The following is a 19812-nucleotide window of genomic DNA, read 5'->3' as shown; positions in this document are numbered from 1 at the left end:
GACAACATGTCTCCGAATTTCCAAGCAATAATTGTTTTTTTCGGACAAAGAAAAATGGTCAAAATTAAGAAAAAAAAAACCCAGTGCTTTCAAACCTCAAATAATGCAAATAAACAAGTTCATATTCATTTAGAAACAACAGTACTAATGTTTTAACTCAGGAAGAGTTCAGAAATCAATATTTTGTGGAATAACCATGATTTTTAACCACAGCTTTCATACGTCTTGGCATGCTTTCCACCAGTCTTTCACAATGCTCCTGGTGCAAAAATGTAAGCAGTCCTTCTTTGTTTGATGGCTTGTGACTATCCATCATCCTCTTGATTACATTCCAGAGGTTTTCAATGTGGTTCAGGGCTGGAGATTGGGCTCTCATGGCAGGGTGTTCATGTGGTGGTCTCTTAATTTTTGCCAGAGCTGTATATAATCACAAGTTGGAGGATGGTCACACATTTAGGATTTCACACGGATGTTTTCTGAATGACGTGTCGATCAAATTGGTCTGTGAATGTCTTTTTGCCCAGTGACAATTGACGACAGCCTTGACGATCTTCTTGGGGAAGGGAAGAATTGGGCATGTTGGATTTCCGCATGTCCTATATGTTGTTCTCACTGGAGTTAAGCTTAGTCAGAGCTGTCTAGCTTCACGTTATTCCCCTTTCCCTATTGAGAACACATACATGCACTGCCTTGCCGTTGGTACATAATTATATAGTTGTCAAGGGTCCGGAGGAACGGTTTTTGGACAAACTTATTTGGCTATTGTTATCTACCATAAGACTAGTAAGCTCTTCAATCCTGTAAACTACCAGGGATGATACTAGTAAGCCCTTCACTACTGTAAACCATCAGGGACGATACTAGTAAGCCTTTAAATACTGTAAACCACCAGGGATGATGCTTGTAAGCCCTTGACTACTGTAAACCAAAAGGGATAATACAAGTAAGCCCTTGACTACTGTAAACCACCAGGGACGATACTAGTAAGCCCTTGACTACTGTAAACTACCAGGGATGATACTAGTAAGCCCTTCACTACTGTAAACCACCAGGGACGATACTAGTAAGCCCTTCACTACTGTAAACTACCAGGGATGATACTAGTAAGCCCTTCACTACTGTAAACCACCAGGGACGATACTAGTAAGCCCTTCACTACTGTAAACTACCAGGGATGATACTAGTAAGCCCTTCACTACTGTAAACCACCAGGGACGATACTAGTAAGCCCTTCACTACTGTAAACTACCAGGGATGATACTAGTAAGCCCTTGACTACTGTAAACCAAAAGGGATAATACAAGTAAGCCCTTGACTACTGTAAACCACCAGGGACGATACTAGTAAGCCCTTCACTACTGTAAAGCACCAGGGACGATACTAGTAAGCCCTTGACTACTGTAAACCACCAGGAATGATACTAGTAAGCCCTTCACTACTGTAAAGCACCAGGGACGATACTAGTAAGCCCTTCACTACTGTTAACCACCAGGGACGATACTAGTAAGCCCTTCACTACTGTAAACCACCAGGGACGATACTAGTAAGCCCTTCACTACTGTAAACCACCAGGGACGATACTAGTAAGCCCTTCACTACTGTAAACTACCAGGGATGATACTAGTAAGCCCTTGACTACTGTAAACCAAAAGGGATAATACAAGTAAGCCCTTGACTACTGTAAACCACCAGGGACGATACTAGTAAGCCCTTCACTACTGTAAACTACCAGGGATGATACTAGTAAGCCCTTCACTACTGTAAAGCACCAGGGACGATACTAGTAAGCCCTTGACTACTGTAAACCACCAGGAATGATACTAGTAAGCCCTTCACTACTGTAAAGCACCAGGGACGATACTAGTAAGCCCTTCACTACTGTTAACCACCAGGGACGATACTAGTAAGCCCTTCACTACTGTAAACCACCAGGGACGATACTAGTAAGCCCTTCACTACTGTAAACCACCAGGGACGATACTAGTAAGCCCTTCACTACTGTAAACCAGGGGTCCCCAACTCCAGTCCTCAAGGCCCACCAACAGGTCATGTTTTCAGGATTTCCTTTGCATTGCACAGGTGATGCAATTATTACCTGGGCAAGACTAAGGAAATCCTGAAAACATGACATGTTGGTGGGCCTTGAGGACTGGAGTTGGGGACCCCTGCTGTAAACCACCAGGGATGATACTAGTAAGCCCTTGACTACTGTAAACCACCAGGGACGATACTAGTAAGCCCTTCACTACTGACAACCACCAGGGACGATACTAGTAAGCCCTTCACTACTGTAAACCACCAGGGACGATACTAGTAAGCCCTTCACTACTGTAAACCACCAGAGACGATACTAGTAAGCCCTTCACTACTGTAAAGCACCAGGGACGATACTAGTAAGCCCTTGACTACTGTAAACCACCAGGAATGATACTAGTAAGCCCTTCACTACTGTAAAGCACCAGGGACGATACTAGTAAGCCCTTGACTACTGTAAACCACCAGGAATGATACTAGTAAGCCCTTCACTACTGTAAAGCACCAGGGACGATACTAGTAAGCCCTTCACTACTGACAACCACCAGGGACGATACTAGTAAGCCCTTCACTACTGTTAACCACCAGGGACGATACTAGTAAGCCCTTCACTACTGTAAACCACCAGGGACGATACTAGTAAGCCCTTCACTACTGTAGTGTAAACCACCAGGGATGATACTAGTAAGCCCTTGTCTACTAAAAAGCACCAGGGATGATACTAGTAAGCCCTTCACTACTGTAAACCACCAGGGACGATACTAGTAAGCCCTTCACTACTGTAAACCACCAGGGATAATACTAGTAAGCCCTTGTCTACTAAAAAGCACCAGGGATGATACTAGTAAGCCCTTGTCTACTAAAAAGCACCAGGGATGATACTAGTAAGCCCTTTCATATGCTAAACCATCAGGGATATCACTTTTACGCATTGACTACTCTAAACTGTCAACCACCAGTGAAAATATTGATCTGCGCTTCCCTACTATACAACTGTAACCAGGTTGTTGCAATTTAATCTGAGACCAGCATGATCTAGAGGCTGAGACCCTGATTCCAGCAATGTGTCTGACACATGAGACTGCAGTAGTGGCCAGAAACCTAGGCAATCAGCAGTAGACAAAAAATAAGAAAAAAAAAAAAAATGCAAGGTCTTGAGATATGCTTCATTGTAAGAATGGTTAAAGGGAATCTGTCACCTGGATTTTGCTATATGATTTGAGAGCATATTTATGTAGGGGCTGAGACCCTGATTCCAGCATTGTCACTTTCTGGTTTGCATGCTGTCATTTTGAAACAATCCCTGTTTTATCTGCTGCTGCAGATTGGTACTGTGTACACTGTACATTAACAAAAAGCTGCGGCGGCGCATGGTTGCACAGAGCAATTGACTAGAGGGCACAATGATAATCTCATGCTGATAAAGTATTGATTGTTTTGAAAAAAGCAAAACCTAGCTTAAGGTACCTTCACACTCAGCGACGCTGCAGCGATACCGACAACGATTTCGATCGCTGCAGCGTCGCTGTTTGGTCGCTGGAGAGCTGTCACACAGACAGCTCTCCAGCGACCAACGATGCCGGTAACCAGGGTAAACATCGGGTTACTAAGCGCAGGGCCGCGCTTAGTAACCCGATGTTTACCCTGGTTACCAGCGTAAAAGTAAAAAAAAAAAACTACATACTTACCTTCCGCTGTCTGTCCCCGGCGCTCTGCTTCCTGCACTGACTGTGAGCACAGCGGCCTGAAAGCAGAGCGGTGACATCATCGCTGTGCTTTCCGGCTGGCCGGCGCTCACAGCCAGTGCAGAGAAGCACAGCGCCGAGGACAGACAGCGGAAGGTAAGTATGTAGTGTTTTTTTTTTTTTACTTTTACGCTGGTAACCAGGGTAAACATCGGGTTACTAAGCGCGGCCCTACGCTTAGTAACCCGATGTTTACCCTGGTTACCAGTGAAGACATCACTGAATCGGCGTCACACACGCCGATTCAGCGATGTCTGCAGGGAGTCCAGCGACGAAATAAAGTGCTGGACTTTCTGCAGCGACCAACGACATCACAGCAGGATCCTGGTCGCTGCTGCGTGTCAAACTGAACGATATCGCTAGCCAGGACGCTGCAACGTCACGGATCGCTAGCGATATCGTTCAGTGTGAAGGTACCTTTAGTAAGGGACATATCACTGTAATCAGCCTCTACAAAATGCTGCTCTCAGATTGCATAGCAAATACCTTAGGATCATATGGGGGTTGTCTTATTTTGTATACTGCTAATTGCCTAGTTTCCTTTCCATTGCTGCAGTGTGGCAGTGATGGCCAAACATGCACAGTTCTTGTTAGCTCTCTTCTATAAGGGCTCGCTCCCATTTGCGATGTAGTCGGACGAGTGTCATCCGACAATCAAATTGCCCTCGGCCAAATGTTAACCTATGTGGCAGCTCACATCCGTGATTATTTTCTCATGCCCATTCGGAATGCGAGAACAGTTGCAGCATGCTGCGATGGCATCCATGAATCAGACCGCACTTGCCCATATAAGTCTATGGGTGCGTGGGTAACATCACATCGGAAATCACCCGAGGGCAGTGCAGTTCCCGCAGTCACCGGTAATGGAGGAGATGGAGAAATTACTTTCTCCGTCTCCTCTGCAGCTGTGCTCCGATTATATGATGCAAGAGGCTCGGAGCACTGACACTCTTCTACCGCTCACAGCAGATGGTCACTGCTCTAAAGGGGTCCTGATCGCTGGAGTATAGGTGTAACCCCCAAATCGGCCAGCTTTAGTACCACTGTGCTCCTCCAATGCTGAGGCAAAGCTTCAGAGCGTGTACAGTTCGGTGTTCCCCTGGGGAGAAAAGGATGTTTCTGACATAATCTTTTGATTTTGCAGGGGAAGAGTTGTTGCCTTGTAAAATCACATGATTGTGTGATAAGCAGGTGTAATAGCTTTTTGCTAAATTAAGGGAGCCTGGAAAAGATCACAGTAGCACAGGGCTGCCATCAAAATTAATTGGTGGGAAAGCCTTGTTTCACATTTACTCCATGTAAGCACAATGTTTGTCGACATGATTCAGTGCAATCGTTAATTAGTTAGTATTTGGTTAAACCTGGAAAGTTACCTTTGTTTGTTCTATGCGGCTTTCTTTACATGCTGCACCCACATGTGCGGTGTGTAAATGAGCCCTAGGGAATTCATCACAAAACCAGGAGTGACGATAGTAAAAGAATGTTTTTAGATTGTTCTAATTCATTTCTCCACTGTAGTGTGGGGAGTTGAGGATTTGGTCAAATGCGACAGGGAAAGTAAGACTGTAACATGCAATTACTGGTACAGTTGTGGCCAAAAGTATTGACACCCCTGCAATTCTGTCAGATAATACTCCTTTTCTTCCTGAAAATGATTGCAAAACACAAATTCTTTGTTATTATTATCTTCATTTAATTTGTCTTAAATGAAAAAACACAAAAAGAATTGTCCTAAAGCCAAACTGGATATAATTCCACACCAAACCTAAAAAAGGGGATGGACAAAAGTATTGACACTGTTCGAAAAATCATGTGATGCTTCTCTAATTTGTGTAATTAACAGCACCTTTAACTTACATGTGGCACCAAACAGGTGTTGGCAATAACTAAATCACACTTGCAGCCAGTTGACATGGATTAAAGTTGACTCAACCTCTGTCCTGTGTCCTTGTGTGTACCACATTGATCATGGAGAAAAGAAAGAAGACCAAAGAACTGTCTGAGGACTTGAGAAACCAAATTGTGAGGAAGCACGAGCAATCTCAAGGCTACAAGTTCATCTCCAAAGACCTGAATGTTCCTGTGTCTACCGTGCGCAGTGTCATCAAGAAGTTTAAAGCCCATGGTGCTGTGGCTAACCTCCCTAGATGTGGACGGAAAAGAAAAATTGACAAGAGATTTCAACGCAAGATTGTTCGGATGTTGGATAAAGAACCTCGACTAACATCCAAACAAGTTCAAGCTGCCCTGCAGGCCGAGGGTACAACAGTGTCAACCCGTACTATCCGTCGGCGTCTGAATGAAAAGGGACTGTATGGTAGGAGACCCAGGAAGACCCCACTTCTTACCCGAGACATAAAAAAGCCAGGCTGGAGTTTGCCAAAACTTACCTGAAAAAGCCTAAAACGTTTTGGAAGAATGTTCTCTGGTCAGATGAGACAAAAGTAGAGCTTGTTGGGCGAAGGCTTCAACATAGAGTTTACAGGAGAAAAAAAAGAGGCATTCAAGAAAAGAACACGGTCCCTACAGTCAAACATGGCAGAGGTTCCCTGATGTTTTGGGGTTGCTTTGCTGCCTCTGGCACTGGACTACTTGACCGTGTACATGGCATTATGAAGTCTGAAGACTACCAACAAATTTTGCAAAACAAAAAAGGAAAGGAAACAGGCAGCCATATGGTTCCATAAAAGATAACTCTGAACTCTTATTGAAATACATTAAAAACACCACCAGGAGCCTGATGAAGGAGCTGTTCGCTCCGAAACGCACGTCGGGGTCTGGCCTGCTTGTCTGTTCCCTGGATCCGTGGTGCCTGCTGTGGGTATGTTGATTTATTGATACTATATGCTATACTTCCCATGCGAGGGCACTTGCCCTGTATTGATCTGATTATTTATTATGTGGTATGGGGAAGTGTCTTGTAACATTACGCCACTATTGCAGCACGGTCTGTGGATTGGCTCTCAGACCTGCTTTTCATTGCCATTAGGAGCGTACTTCCATCCCCTCTTGTACCCCTGTTTTTTGTCTGGTGTTTTTAATGTATTTCAATAAAGAGTTATCTTTTATGGGACTATATGGCTGTCTGTTTCCTTTTCTTTTTTGTTTAGCACATGTTTTTTGGTAGCTGGTCCCCATTTATCCATACAGCATATTCCATTTCCCTGAGGTCCACCCTACTCTATTTAAATTATTTGTTTAATATGCTGGCTTCAATATTGTTTTGTTTCAAAAAAATTTTCAGCATAATGTAGTGCCCAGTGTGAGAAAGCTGGGTCTCCCTCAGAGGTCATGGGTCTTCCAGCAGGACAATGACCCAAAACACACTTCAAAAAGCACTAGAAAATGGTTTGAGAGAAAGCACTGGAGACTTCTAAGGTGGCCAGCAATGAGTCCAGACCTGAATCCCATAGAACATCTGTGGAGAGATCTAAAAATGGCAGTTTGGAGAAGGCACCCTTCAAATATCAGGGACCTGGAGCAGTTTGCCAAAGAAGAATGGTCTAAAATTCCAGCAGAGCATTGTAAGGAACTCATTGATGGTTACTGGAAGTGGTCGGTCGCAGTTATTTTGGCTAAAGGTTGTACAACCAAGTATTAGGCTGAGGGTGCCAATACTTTTGTCTGGCCCATTTTTGGAGTTTTGTGTGAAATGATCAATGTTTTGCTTTTTGCTTCATTCTCTTTTGTGTTTTTTCATTTAAGACAAATTAAATGAAGATAATAATACCAAATAATTTGTGTTTGCAATCATTTTCAGGAAGAAACTGAGTATTATCTGACAGAATTGCAGGGGTGTCAATACTTTTGGCCACAACTGTAGTTCCTTTGTAGTGCATACAGGGTTCTGTATCGGTTTGGAAGGGTTTTTTTTTTGTGAAGTACTAAAGGTACCGACACACTAAGCGACGCTGCAGCGATACCGACAACGATCCGGATCGCTGCAGCGTCGCTGTTTGGTCGCTGGAGAGCTGTCACACAGACAGCTCTCCAGCGACCAACGATCCCGAGGTCCCCGGTAACCAGGGTAAACATCGGGTTACTAAGCGCAGGGCCGCGCTTAGTAACCCGATGTTTACCCTGGTTACCATCCTAAAAAGTAAAAAAACAAACTCTACATACTTACCTACCGCTGTCTGTCCTCGGCGCTCTGCTTCTCTGGTCTGGCTGTGAGCGCCGGGCAGCCGGAAAGCAGAGCGGTGACGTCACCGCTCTGCTTTCCGGCTGACCGACGCTCACAGCCAGAGCAGGAGGAGTGCAGAGCGCCGGGGACAGACAGCGGTAGGTAAGTATGTAGTGTTTGTTTTTTTACTTTTAGGATGGTAACCAGGGTAAACATCGGGTTACTAAGCGCGGCCCTGCGCTTAGTTACCCGATGTTTACCCTGGTTACCAGCGAAGACATCGCTGAATCGGTGTCACACACGCCGATTCAGCGATGTCTACGGGGAGTCCAGTGACCAAATAAAGTTCTGGACTTTCTTCCCCGACCAGCGACAGCACAGCAGGGGCCTGATCGCTGCTGCCTGTCACACTGGATGATATCGCTAGCGAGGACGCTGCAACGTCACGGATCGCTAGCGATATCGTCTAGTGTGACAGTACCTTAAGACTACACCTTTTCTCAAGGGGAAAACTGGTGGAAGTTAACAGGATTATGTTCAAGGTGGGAGAGGTTTCTAACAACCTTTCTAAATTATAACACAAATAATTGTTTTTGCTATCTGAGATTATGGTTATGTGCACACGTTGCGGATTTACTGCGAATCTGCAGCGTTTTTTTCCGTGCAGAAACGCTGTAGATCCACAAGTGATTTACAGTACAATGTAAATCAATGGAAAAAAAAAATTGCTGTGCTAATGCTGCGGAAAAGTCCGCATGGAAAACGCTGCGGATGAAAAGAAGGAGCATGTCATTTATTTGTGCGGATCTGAAGCATTTTTGTACCCATTCCATTATAGAAATCCGCAGGGGTAAAAACGCATAAAATCCAAAGTAAATCCTCACAAAAAACGCATCAAATCCGCACCTGCGTTTTCTGCCAAGAGATGCAGAATCTGCACAAAAAATTCCATTTTCGGCACGTGCTAGCGATGTGCCGGTGTTTTGTGGCGCGCCGCGGACGCTGCTTGCAAAATTGAGTATATTTAGGGATCTTGCTTGCATGACCCAAATTGTTGCAGATTTACAATTATACAAAAATTTAGGCTAGTACATGTAGCAACAATTTATTCACAAAGTGTGACTTTAAACTAGCAGGTTTCTATAACTAGTGACTCTGGCCTCGTTGTTTTATTGTATAGTTCACCGGTTATTACATAGTGATCACAGGTATCTTGTGTAAAATCTTACTTGTCCTTATGTAAAAAAAAAACAAACAAACTGATCCGTGTCCTATTCACAGCTCAGCATTGCCTACATGAGTCTATTGGTCTGTAAAAAGTCACTCACAGCACACACAGTCATCCATCTGCTGTCAGTTTTTAATACTCTTGAGCAGGGGTGGGGAAAGGGCCATTTAGGAATTTATACCATTGTTCGGGGACCATACAAAGTACGACCTGGCACTGGTGTTAGGACATAATCTTTCATTGCACGCACCTCTGTGTTATGATTAGGTAATTCAGTACCACAATGGACATAGTAGTCAGAGCACATACAGTGATCTGACAATAACCCAGAAAACATAGAACGAGCTCTGAGACGTGGGAACTCTGCTGACCGCAATCCCTAATCCTCTCCAACCACACTAGAGGCAGCCGTGGATTGCGCCTAACGCTCCCTATGCAACTCGGCACAGCCTGAGAAACTAGCTAGCCTGAAGATAGAAAAACAGCCTACCTTGCCTCAGAGAAATACCCCAAAGGAAAAGGCAGCCCCCCACATATAATGACTGTGAGTAAGATGAAGAGACAAACGTAGAGATGAAATAGATTTAGCAAAGTGAGGCCCGACTTTCTGAACAGAGCGAGGATAGGAAAGGTAACTTTGCGGTCAACACAAAACCCTACAAACAACCACGCAAAGGGGGCAAAAAGACCCTCCGTACCGTCTAACGGCACGGAGGTACACCCTCTGCGTCCCAGAGCTACCAGCAAGCAAGAAAAACCAAATGCAAGCTGGACAGAAAAAACAGCAAACAAAATAACAAAAGCGGAACTTAGCTATGCAGAGCAGCAGGCCACAGGAACGATCCAGGAGGAAACAAGTCCAATACTAGAACATTGACTGGAAGCCAGGATCAGAGCACCAGGTAGAGTTAAATAGAGCAGCACCTAACGACTTCACCACATCACCTGAGGAAGGAAACTCAGAAGCCGCAGTACCACTCTCCTCCACCAACGGAAGCTCACAGACAGAATCAGCCGAAGTACCACTTGTGACCACAGGAGGGAGCTCTGCCACAGAATTCACAACAGTTCTGTATTGAACACTGTGTGGAGCAGAAAGAAATTAAAGGGACACTGTCACCTGAATTTGGAGGGAACAATCTTCAGCCATGGAGGCGGGGTTTTTGGGTGTTTGATTCACCCTATCCTTACCCGCTGGCTGCAATATTGAAGTTCATTCTCTGTCCTCCGTAGTACATGCCTGCACAAGGCAATCTTGCCTTGCACAGGCGTGTCCTATGGAGGACAGAGAATGAACTTCAATCCAATATTGCAGCCAGCATGCAGCCAGCGGGTAAGGAAAGGGTGAATCAAACACCCAAAAACCCCCACCTCCATGGCTGAAGATTGTTCCCTCCAAATTCAGGTGACAGTGTCCCTTTAAAGGGCTGCTGGCCCTAGCACAGCAGTGCCCGGGAAAGCTGCTTGGGGGCCGGATGAAAGGTCATCAAGGGTTGTAAATGGCCCACGGGCCTGAGGTTCTCCACCCCTGCTGTAGAGGATACGAGAAGCTTTGTAGTTAGGTTTTTTTTTTCATGCAAGAAAAGTCACTGATGATAAAAACTGAAAATTTGTTTGTTTGCTTTTTTTTTTTTTTGCGTACTAGGAAATTCACCGATGTCTGAATGAGGCCTAAATACCAAGGTTCAGACAGAAGTCTAAGGGTATGTTTCCACGTTCAGGAAATGCTGCGTGTTTGACGCTGCGTGGGGCCGCAGCGTCAAACACGCAGCGTCCAGATGTTCCAGCATTGTGGAGGGGATTTTATGAAATCCCATCTCCACTATGTGTGGTAACACGCATCCGGCGGTCCTGCAACTCCAGACATGTGGCGCATCTTTTAAGATTGCAGCATGTCCGTGTACCTTGCAGCGACGCTGCGTCGCCGCAAGGTATAACACAGGGCCCTATGTGTGGGGTGCGATGATCCCGGATGTGTGCTATGAACACATCCGGCATCATCGCGTCTTCAGAAGGGGGCGGAGCTTAGCACGGATCGGGTTTCCGTCCAAACCGCCGGCCATCCTGAAGGTGGACACATACCCTAAAACAAGCCTCTCTCAATCTTGTGTGATTTGATGCAGCTAATGATTGTGTATGTGTGTGTGTACGTTGGTGGGGGATGTCTCTACAGACCATCAATATCAGTCAACTGATTAAAGGGGCAGCACGGTGGCTCAGGGGTTAGTGCTGAGGTCCTGGGTTCAAATCTCGCCAAAGGACAACATCTGCAAGGAGCCTGTATGCTCTCCCCATGTTTGCTTGGGTTTCCTCCCACACTCCAAAGACATACTGACAGATTATATATAAATTTTCCGCTAAACAGCTGTTCCGAGCCGCAGCTGCATGTGGTGTGACAGTCACACAGCCGTGACACATGCAGCTGCGGCTCAGAACAGCTGATTAGCGGGAGCGCTCCTTGTATCCAGGTTACCGATGCAGCTCTTCGGTAAGTGCTATAGCTATTAGAATTGCTTCAGATAAGAGCTTATCCGATCAACCCTAATAATGATTAAAGGGACGTTGGCGCTCTGTCCAGCAATGCTGATTAGTCGCATTCACTTCCATGACACTGAGCTACAAAAAGCTACATTACCAGGCATGGTCAATACTAAAAGTAGATGGATGTGCCCGGAGGACTTCGCACTTCTCAGAACTTCGCCATATCTGCATGTAGCTGATCAGTCAGGGGTGTCAGTATAGGCCATCAATATAAAAGTCCTGAAAAAATTATCTAAGCAGCCCTATGCCTCACCTTCATGACCTACCCTCAAGAAATCAAATGCCTTTGCTATCCCCTCAACTAACAGTTATTAACTTTCATGTTCCAGTTTCTTTGGGAGACAGTAGAAGGGGTTCTCTCTAATTAAACACCAGCAGGACCACATTATTTGTTAGTAAAGTTATTGGTGATTTATATCAGGGTGAGCCTTTCTTCCAAGGAGCATCGTGGGGACAGCAGTGGTCTCTTACAACGGCGTTGCGTTAGCCGGTCAAATTAACATTATAGATTGTGCTACAAGTAGCAATGATTTCATGGGATTAATAAAGATAAAAATATAGTTTTAACGTCTTATCTAACATTGTCTAAGCCTTTAAAATATCATATCTGGCCATCTTTGCCTAAAGCCGGTGAAACAGGGATCGTTTTTGTCCCATTCCAATCACAGTGCTTGGAGAAAATGACAGGGAATACAATGTCTCATGAAGACAACCCCTGATAGGGCATATGGATGTGGCTGAGATCATCTCTGCTCTGGCGGACTCCAACCTTTGTATTAAATGAACGTCATGTAATACTACATTTCCTCTACAACAGCTGTTAAAACATCTGCCCTAGGCCTGGATCTAAGCAGCAGAGCTGTTTTCTTACTGTTCTTGCAGGGTTAGTTGTGATATTTCTATGGATGTGAAAAAATGCCCAAATAGTTAGAAGTTTTTATATAACCACAGACAATACAGATCTGGATTACATTATTCTTTAATGTGGAGCTGGAACTGTACATGATCCCTCAGGGATCAGGAGGTCTTCTGCAATCGCCTAAGCTTTCAACTGCTACATTTCAGCGTGACTGGCGCACACAGAGACCTCATTATCCAAGCACTCGGTGCTCAGCGAGGTCTCATATGTTCCATTGAAGATGGCATGCACATCTACGCTGTGTCATAGAAAAACATGGCCTGAAGCTTTATGCTGAAGGTGGCATATTTCCAGTACTAAGTGCAAGTGCTTGAAGGAATGTCATATTTGTCCCATGCTCTGCCTTCTGTCTTTTGTTTGCTTTTAGCTTTCCATATCCAAGGGTTGTTTTACCATTTTCCATTTACTAGTAGGTTTGCATTTCATTTTCCAACAGCACAATTCTTCTTTACAAAGTTTTTGTTCTCTACTATTTCAGATTTGGCAGCATGATTGCTTTTAGTGCTCTGCATTTCTTGTTTCTAATAGACAGTAGGGAAAAAAAGGAGAAAAAAGATGTATTTGGTAAATTCCATTGCTATGCAATTGTCACGACCCAACTGTCGGGTGACCCGAGACCAGGGTCTCCTTCCTGTACCTAACACTAGGGGGCACCCTAGCTTTCCCTATTCCGCCTTGATACTTCTGAAGGTGAAGATGCCAGGGCTGCCACCCTTTCCTTATCTCCTGAATCAGCCCCCTCTGTCTGTTCTTTTCCCCCACCTAGGGAAGAGGGGTGCTACTGTGCACTGCAGTACATCAACCCTTACGAGCAAGGCAACACAAACAAGGGTAAACTGAAAATACCAGGCATACAAATATTCATTCACATATAGCAGAGAAATGCACCAGGGAGTGTAGGACGGGGGAATAAGCAAAGTTACAGGAGGGAAGGGAGTTATCACACTTACAAACCACGCAACTGTCACAGATAACGCCTCCAAAATTCCTTCTCATTAGTGATGAGCGAGTGTACTCGTTGCTCGGGTTTTCCAGAGCACGCTCGGGTGGTCTCCGAGTATTTGTTAGTGTTGGGAGATTAAGTTTTCATCGCCTCAGCAGCATGATTTGCGGCTACTAGACAGCTTGATTACATGTGGGGATTCCCTAGCAAGTAGGCAACCCCTACATGTACTCAGGCTGGGTAGTAGTGCACTAAGGCGCTAAGGGGATCCGGTGGTCAGCACATAGTGGAGCTCCAGCGCTGGTGGCGTTCTGTGTCGCCGGGGGAAGCGCGCTGTGGTGCACTACTTACCTCAGGTCTACACACTGCATTTAGTGTTGGTGATAGCTCAAACATTATCAGAGTGACTCCCCCACTGGTTATACATATTATCCTCACATTCCAGATAAATTGAACTGTTCTGAAGAAGGTCCATCTGGGACCAAAAACATTCAACAACAAACTGGTTCTGTGTCTGGATAAGAATAAGCTGTATTTTCTGTTTTTCACAAACCTTTTGAGTGCCGGGTTATTCTTAGACATTTGCTATTGGGGCCTACAAGAGAAAAAAGTAAACGAAAACCCTGATGTAACTAAGTAAACATCTCCCTGTTTCTGAGCTAGAGACTATATTAAGGTACCGTCACACTTAGCGACGCTGCAGCGATACCCACAACGATCCGGATCGCTGCAGCGTCGCTGTTTGGTCGCTGGAGAGCTGTCACACAGACAGCTCTCCAGCGACCAACGATCCCGAGGTCCCCGGTAACCAGGGTAAACATCGGGTAACTAAGCGCAGGGCCGCGCTTAGTAACCCGATGTTTACCCTGGTTACCAGCGTAAAAAAACAAACAGTACATACTTACATTCAGCTGTCTGTCCCTTGCCGTCTGGTTCCTGCACTGACTGCTGGCCGTAAAGTGAAAGTGAAAGCACAGCACAGCGGTGAGTCACACAGCGGTGACTCACCGCTGTGGCTGTTCTCTGCTTTCACTTTACGGCCAGCAGTCAGTGCAGGAACCAGACGGCAAGGGACAGACAGCTGAATGTAAGTATGTACTGTTTGTTTTTTTACGCTGGTAACCAGGGTAAACATCGGGTTACTAAGCGCGGCCCTGCGCTTAGTTACCCGATGTTTACCCTGGTTACCAGTGAAGACATCGCTGAATCGGTGTCACACACGCCGATTCAGCGATGTCTACGGGGAGTCCAGCGACGAAATAAAGTTCTGGACTTTCTTCCCCGACCAGCGATCTCCCAGCAGGGGCCTGATCGCTGCTGCCTGTCACACTGGACGATATCGCTAGTGAGGACGCTGCAACGTCACGGATCGCTAGCGATATCGTCTAGTGTGACAGTACCTTAAGGCTTCCCCAGTCTAGTGTTTCACTGGTTGGGCCCAGTCTTTTTGTCTGCCCTTATTCACACTGAGGTCAACATTGACACAATGTAAGGTTTTAATATTAGACATTGTAGGACTGTCCCGATCAGAGTTACCGTGACGAGGTGGGATGGCTTTTGTGCTATTTTTTGATCAAAAAACAGTATTACTAAAAACTCTGTGTTTTTCAAAAGCACTTTTGCTTTTTTTTACTAAGGCTAGGTTCACATTGCGTTAGTGGGTGTCCACTAACGGAATCCGTTACATGGCAAAATTGGCACAATTAACGCTATGTAACGGATCCGTTAGCGCACCAATTGACCGCAATGTGCTAACGGATCGCTAACGCATCGCTAACGTATGCCATTTTTGGCATGGTTCAGCGATGTCCCGTTATTTTCGGATGGACCTCGACCGCTGCTTGCAGCGTTCAAGGTCCGTTCTTTGCTAGCGCAGATCGGGCATCTGCGCTAGCGGGATCGCCAAACGCGATCCCTTTTTGGACATTGCGTTAGTGCAATCCGTTCAGCGCATACGCTAACGCAATGTGAACCTAGCCTTAGTTACATCAGGGTTTTCGTTTACTTTTTTCTTTTGTAGGTTTCAATGTTTTGTGGCCAATGTGAACATGCGTTTAACTTCTGCATGTGCACCAACTCAATTTAAGCTCAATTTTGTTTTTTTTTATTTGCTATTGGGGTTGGATACCCTACTCGAGCACCAAAACTCATATCCCACAGAGTGCCGCGTTTATTTACTACACTATTCGAGCATGGCGTCTTAACTCCATTGGAACTTAGCGATTGGTCATCCTGTACACTGTGTGCAGAATTATTATGCAAGTTGTATTTTGATCACATGATACTTATTATACATGTTGTCCTACTCCAAGCTGTTCAGGCTTGAGAGCCAACTACCAGTTAAGTAAATCAGGTGATGTGCATCTCTGTAATGAGGAGGGGTGTTGTCTAATGACATCAAAACCCTATATAAGGTAAGCTTAATATTAGGCAACTTCCTTTCCTTTGGCAAAATGGGTCAGAAAACAGATTTGACGGGCTCTGAAAAGTCCAAAATTGTGAGATGTCTTGCAGAGGGATGCAGCAGTGTTGAAATTGCCAAACTCTTGAAGCGTGATCACCGAACAATCAAGCGTTTCATGGCAAATAGCCAACAGGGTCGCAAGAAGCGTGTTGGGCAAAAAAGGCGCAAAATAACTGCCCATGAATTGAGGAAAATCAAGCGTGAAGCTGCTATTTGCCATCAGTTTTGCCATATTTCAGAGCTGCAACTTTACTGGAGTAACAAAAAGCACAAGTTGTGCAATACTCAGGGACATGGCCAAGGAAAGGAAGGCTGAAAAACGACTACCTTTGAATAAGAAACATAAGATAAAAAGTCAAGACTGGGCCAAGAAATATCTTAAGACTGACTTTTCAAAGGTTTTATGGACTGATGAAATGAGTGTCTCTTGATGGGCCAGAGGCTTGATCAGTAAAGGGCAGAGAGCTCCACTCCGACGCCAGCAAGGTGGAGGTGGGGTACTGGTATGGGCTGGTATCATCTAAGATGAACTTGTGGGACCTTTTCGGGTTGAGGATGGAGTGAAGCTCAACTCCCAGACCTACTGCCAGTTTCTGGAAGACAACTTCTTCAAGCAGTGGTACAGGAAGAAGTCGGTATCGTTCAAGAAAAACATGATTTTCATGCAGGACAATGCTCCATCACATGCCTCCAACTACTCCACAGCGTGGCTGGCCAGTAAAGGTCTCAAAGAAGAAAAAATAATGACATGGCCCCCTTGTTCACCTGATCTGTAACCCCATAGAGAACCTGTGGTCCCTCATAAAATGTGAAATCTACAGGAAGGGAAAACAGTCCACCTCTCAGAACAGTGTCTGGGAGGCTGTGGTGGCTGCTGCACGCAATGTTGATCGTAAACAGATCAAGCAACTGACAGAATATATGGATGGAGGCTGCTGAGTGTCATCATAAAGAAAGGTGGCTATATTGGTCACTAATTTTTTGGGGTTTGGTTTTTGCATGTCAGAAATGTTTATTTCTAAATTTTGTGCAGTTATATTGGTTTACCTGGTGAAAATAAACAAGTGAGATGGGAATACATTTGGTTTTTATTAAGTTGCCTAATAATTCTGCACAGTAATAGTTATCCGCACAAACAGATATCCTCCTAAGATAGCCAAATCTAAAAAAAACCCCACTCCAACTTCCAAAAATATTAAGCTTTGATATTTATGAGTCTTTTGGGTTGTTTGAGAACGTAGTTGATCAATAATAAAAATAATCCTCTAAAATACAACTTGCCTAATAATTCTGCACACAGTGTATATCTCCTCATACACCTTAGCCGTCAGCCAGTACCACTGACATTAATGCTTTTGCACCGATGAGCAGCACGGTGGCTCAGTGGTTAGCATTTGCTTTGCAGCACTAGAGACTTAGGTTTGATTCTGACCAAGGACAACTGCATGGAGTTTGTATGTTCTCCCCGCGTTTGCATCTGTTTTCCCTGGGTACTTTGTTTAGTTTCTGCATTCCAGTAAGGGATAGGGAAATAAAGAGCTTACTAAATGTCCAGTCACATTTTTCATTTAGTTGTGTCAAACTATTAGTCAGTGTATATATATTTTTTTTATTTTATTTTTTAGGTGTAAGTCCAAAGGGTACAACTACAGGAAACTTCCAACCACATCTGTTATAATTGCGTTTTACAATGAGGCAATGTCCACTTTACTCCGCACGATTCACAGTGTCTTAGAAATGTCCCCGGCAGTACTATTAAGAGAAATCATACTAGTTGATGACTTCAGTGATAAAGGTAATCAAGACATTGTAAAGTGTGTTGTTCTAGTGTGTAACAATTACCATTTCATCATCCTTGTACATAATATAATTGCCTCTTTCTACATGCGCGGAAGAGTCATTTGGATAATAAACTTTGCAAGCTACAGATAAAGGTTGTACAGGCTAATTCATAGGTTATATTAATGACACATGTATTCCATATCTGTAATGGAGGCATATGGAACTAACCATAACCCCCTTCTTACAGCTGCAATGTGCCGTAATAAGCTGTAAGGTAAAATATGTAACTATCACTCATACATGGGGCAGTTTTCTGGGAAGGTGAGGGACAACGTACCTCCGAATGTTAGAATTGCACAAATTATGGTGCAAAGATGATCCATAAAATACCGTATATACTCGAGTATAAGCCGACCCGAGTATAAGCCGACCCCCCCCTAATTTTGCAACAAAAAACTGGGGAAACTTATTGACTCGAGTATAAGCCTAGGGTGGAATATGCAGCAGCTACGGGTAAATGTTAAAAATTAAAATAGATACCAATAAAAGTAAAATTAATTGAGACATCACTAGGTTAAGTGTTTTTGAATATCCATATTGAATCAAGAGCCCCATATAATGCTCCATACAGTTCATTATTGCCCCATAAGATGCTCCATACAAAATAGGCCCCATATAATGCTCCATGCAGTTCTTTATGGCCCCATAGATGCCCCATATAATGTTTCATGTAGTTATTTATGGCCCCATAGATGCCCCATATAATGCTCCATGCAGTTCTTTATGGCCCCATAGATGCCCCATATAATGCTCCATGCAGTTCTTTATGGCCCCATATAATGCTCCATGCAGTTCTCTATGGCCCCATAGATGCCCCATATAATGTTTCATGCAGTTAGTTATGGCCCCATAGATGCCCCATATAATGCTCCATGCAGTTCTTTATGGCCCCATAGATGCCCCATATAATGCTCCATGCAGTTCTTTATGGCCCCATATAATGCTCCATGCAGTTCTCTATGGCCCCATAGATGCCCCATATAATGTTTCATGCAGTTAGTTATGGCCCCATACATGCCCCATATAATGTTCCATGCAGTTCTTTATGACCCCATAGATGCCCCATATAATGCTCCATGCAGTTCTTTATGGCCCCATAGATGCCCCATATAATGCTCCATGCAGTTCTTTATGGCCCCATAGATGCTCCATATAATGCTCCATGCAGTTCCTTATGGCCCCATAGATGCCCCATATAATGCTCCATGCAGTTCTTTATGGCCCCATAGATGCCCCATATAATGCTCCATGCAGTTCTTTATGGCCCCATAGATGCTCCATATAATGCTCCATGCAGTTCCTTATGGCCCCATAGATGCCCCATATAATGCTCCATGCGGTTCTTTATGGCCCCATAAGATGCTCCATATACAAATATGCCCTATATAATGCTCCATGCAGTTCTTTATGGCCCCATAGATGCCCCATATAATGCTCTATGCAGTTCTTTATGGCCCTATAGATGCCCCATATAATGCTCTATTCAGTTCTTTATGGCCCCATAGATGCCCCATATAATGCTCTATGCAGTTCTTTATGGCCCCATAGATGCCCCATATAATGCTCTATGCAGTTCTTTATGGCCCCATAGATGCCCCATATAATGCTCCATGCAGTTATGGCCCCATAGATGCCCCATATAATGCTCCATGCAGTTCTTTATGCATTGTGCCACATATAATGTTGCTGCTGCACTAAAAAAGTTGTAGTAAACAGCACAGAGAAAAAATAATAAAATATAACTTTTAATAATATATTTCTTAAAACTACCCCAACAAACAAAAATAATGTGATATAGTGCACATTAAAATTACACTCAATCAATTACAACGTCCATCCGGACAGACATATCATAGGGATGTAATAACTCTCATAAACCAGAGTCCCTAAAAATACATATGACAAACCAATTCTGATTAGATAGAATGCCCAATCAAAAAAAAAAGGTTAGTAGGTAGACCGTGTGCTCATAA

General features: G+C 44.3%; 1 protein-coding gene across 2 annotated transcripts in view; it reads left to right on the top strand.

Annotated features, from left to right (window-relative positions):
* The window catches only part of GALNT4 (polypeptide N-acetylgalactosaminyltransferase 4), a 109179-nt gene that overhangs the window by 11624 nt on the left and 77743 nt on the right, over positions 1-19812 (top strand). For both annotated transcript variants that reach the window (XM_069730518.1, XM_069730519.1), the window contains exon 3: positions 17623-17792. In XM_069730518.1, coding sequence (XP_069586619.1) covers positions 17623-17792 — 170 coding nt within the window. The remainder of the gene's footprint in view (positions 1-17622; positions 17793-19812) is intronic.

Source organism: Ranitomeya imitator, chromosome 6, assembly GCF_032444005.1.
Source record: "Ranitomeya imitator isolate aRanImi1 chromosome 6, aRanImi1.pri, whole genome shotgun sequence".
In the NCBI taxonomy this organism is placed as follows: domain Eukaryota; kingdom Metazoa; phylum Chordata; class Amphibia; order Anura; family Dendrobatidae; genus Ranitomeya; species Ranitomeya imitator.
This window is presented reverse-complemented; position numbering and strand designations above follow the sequence as displayed.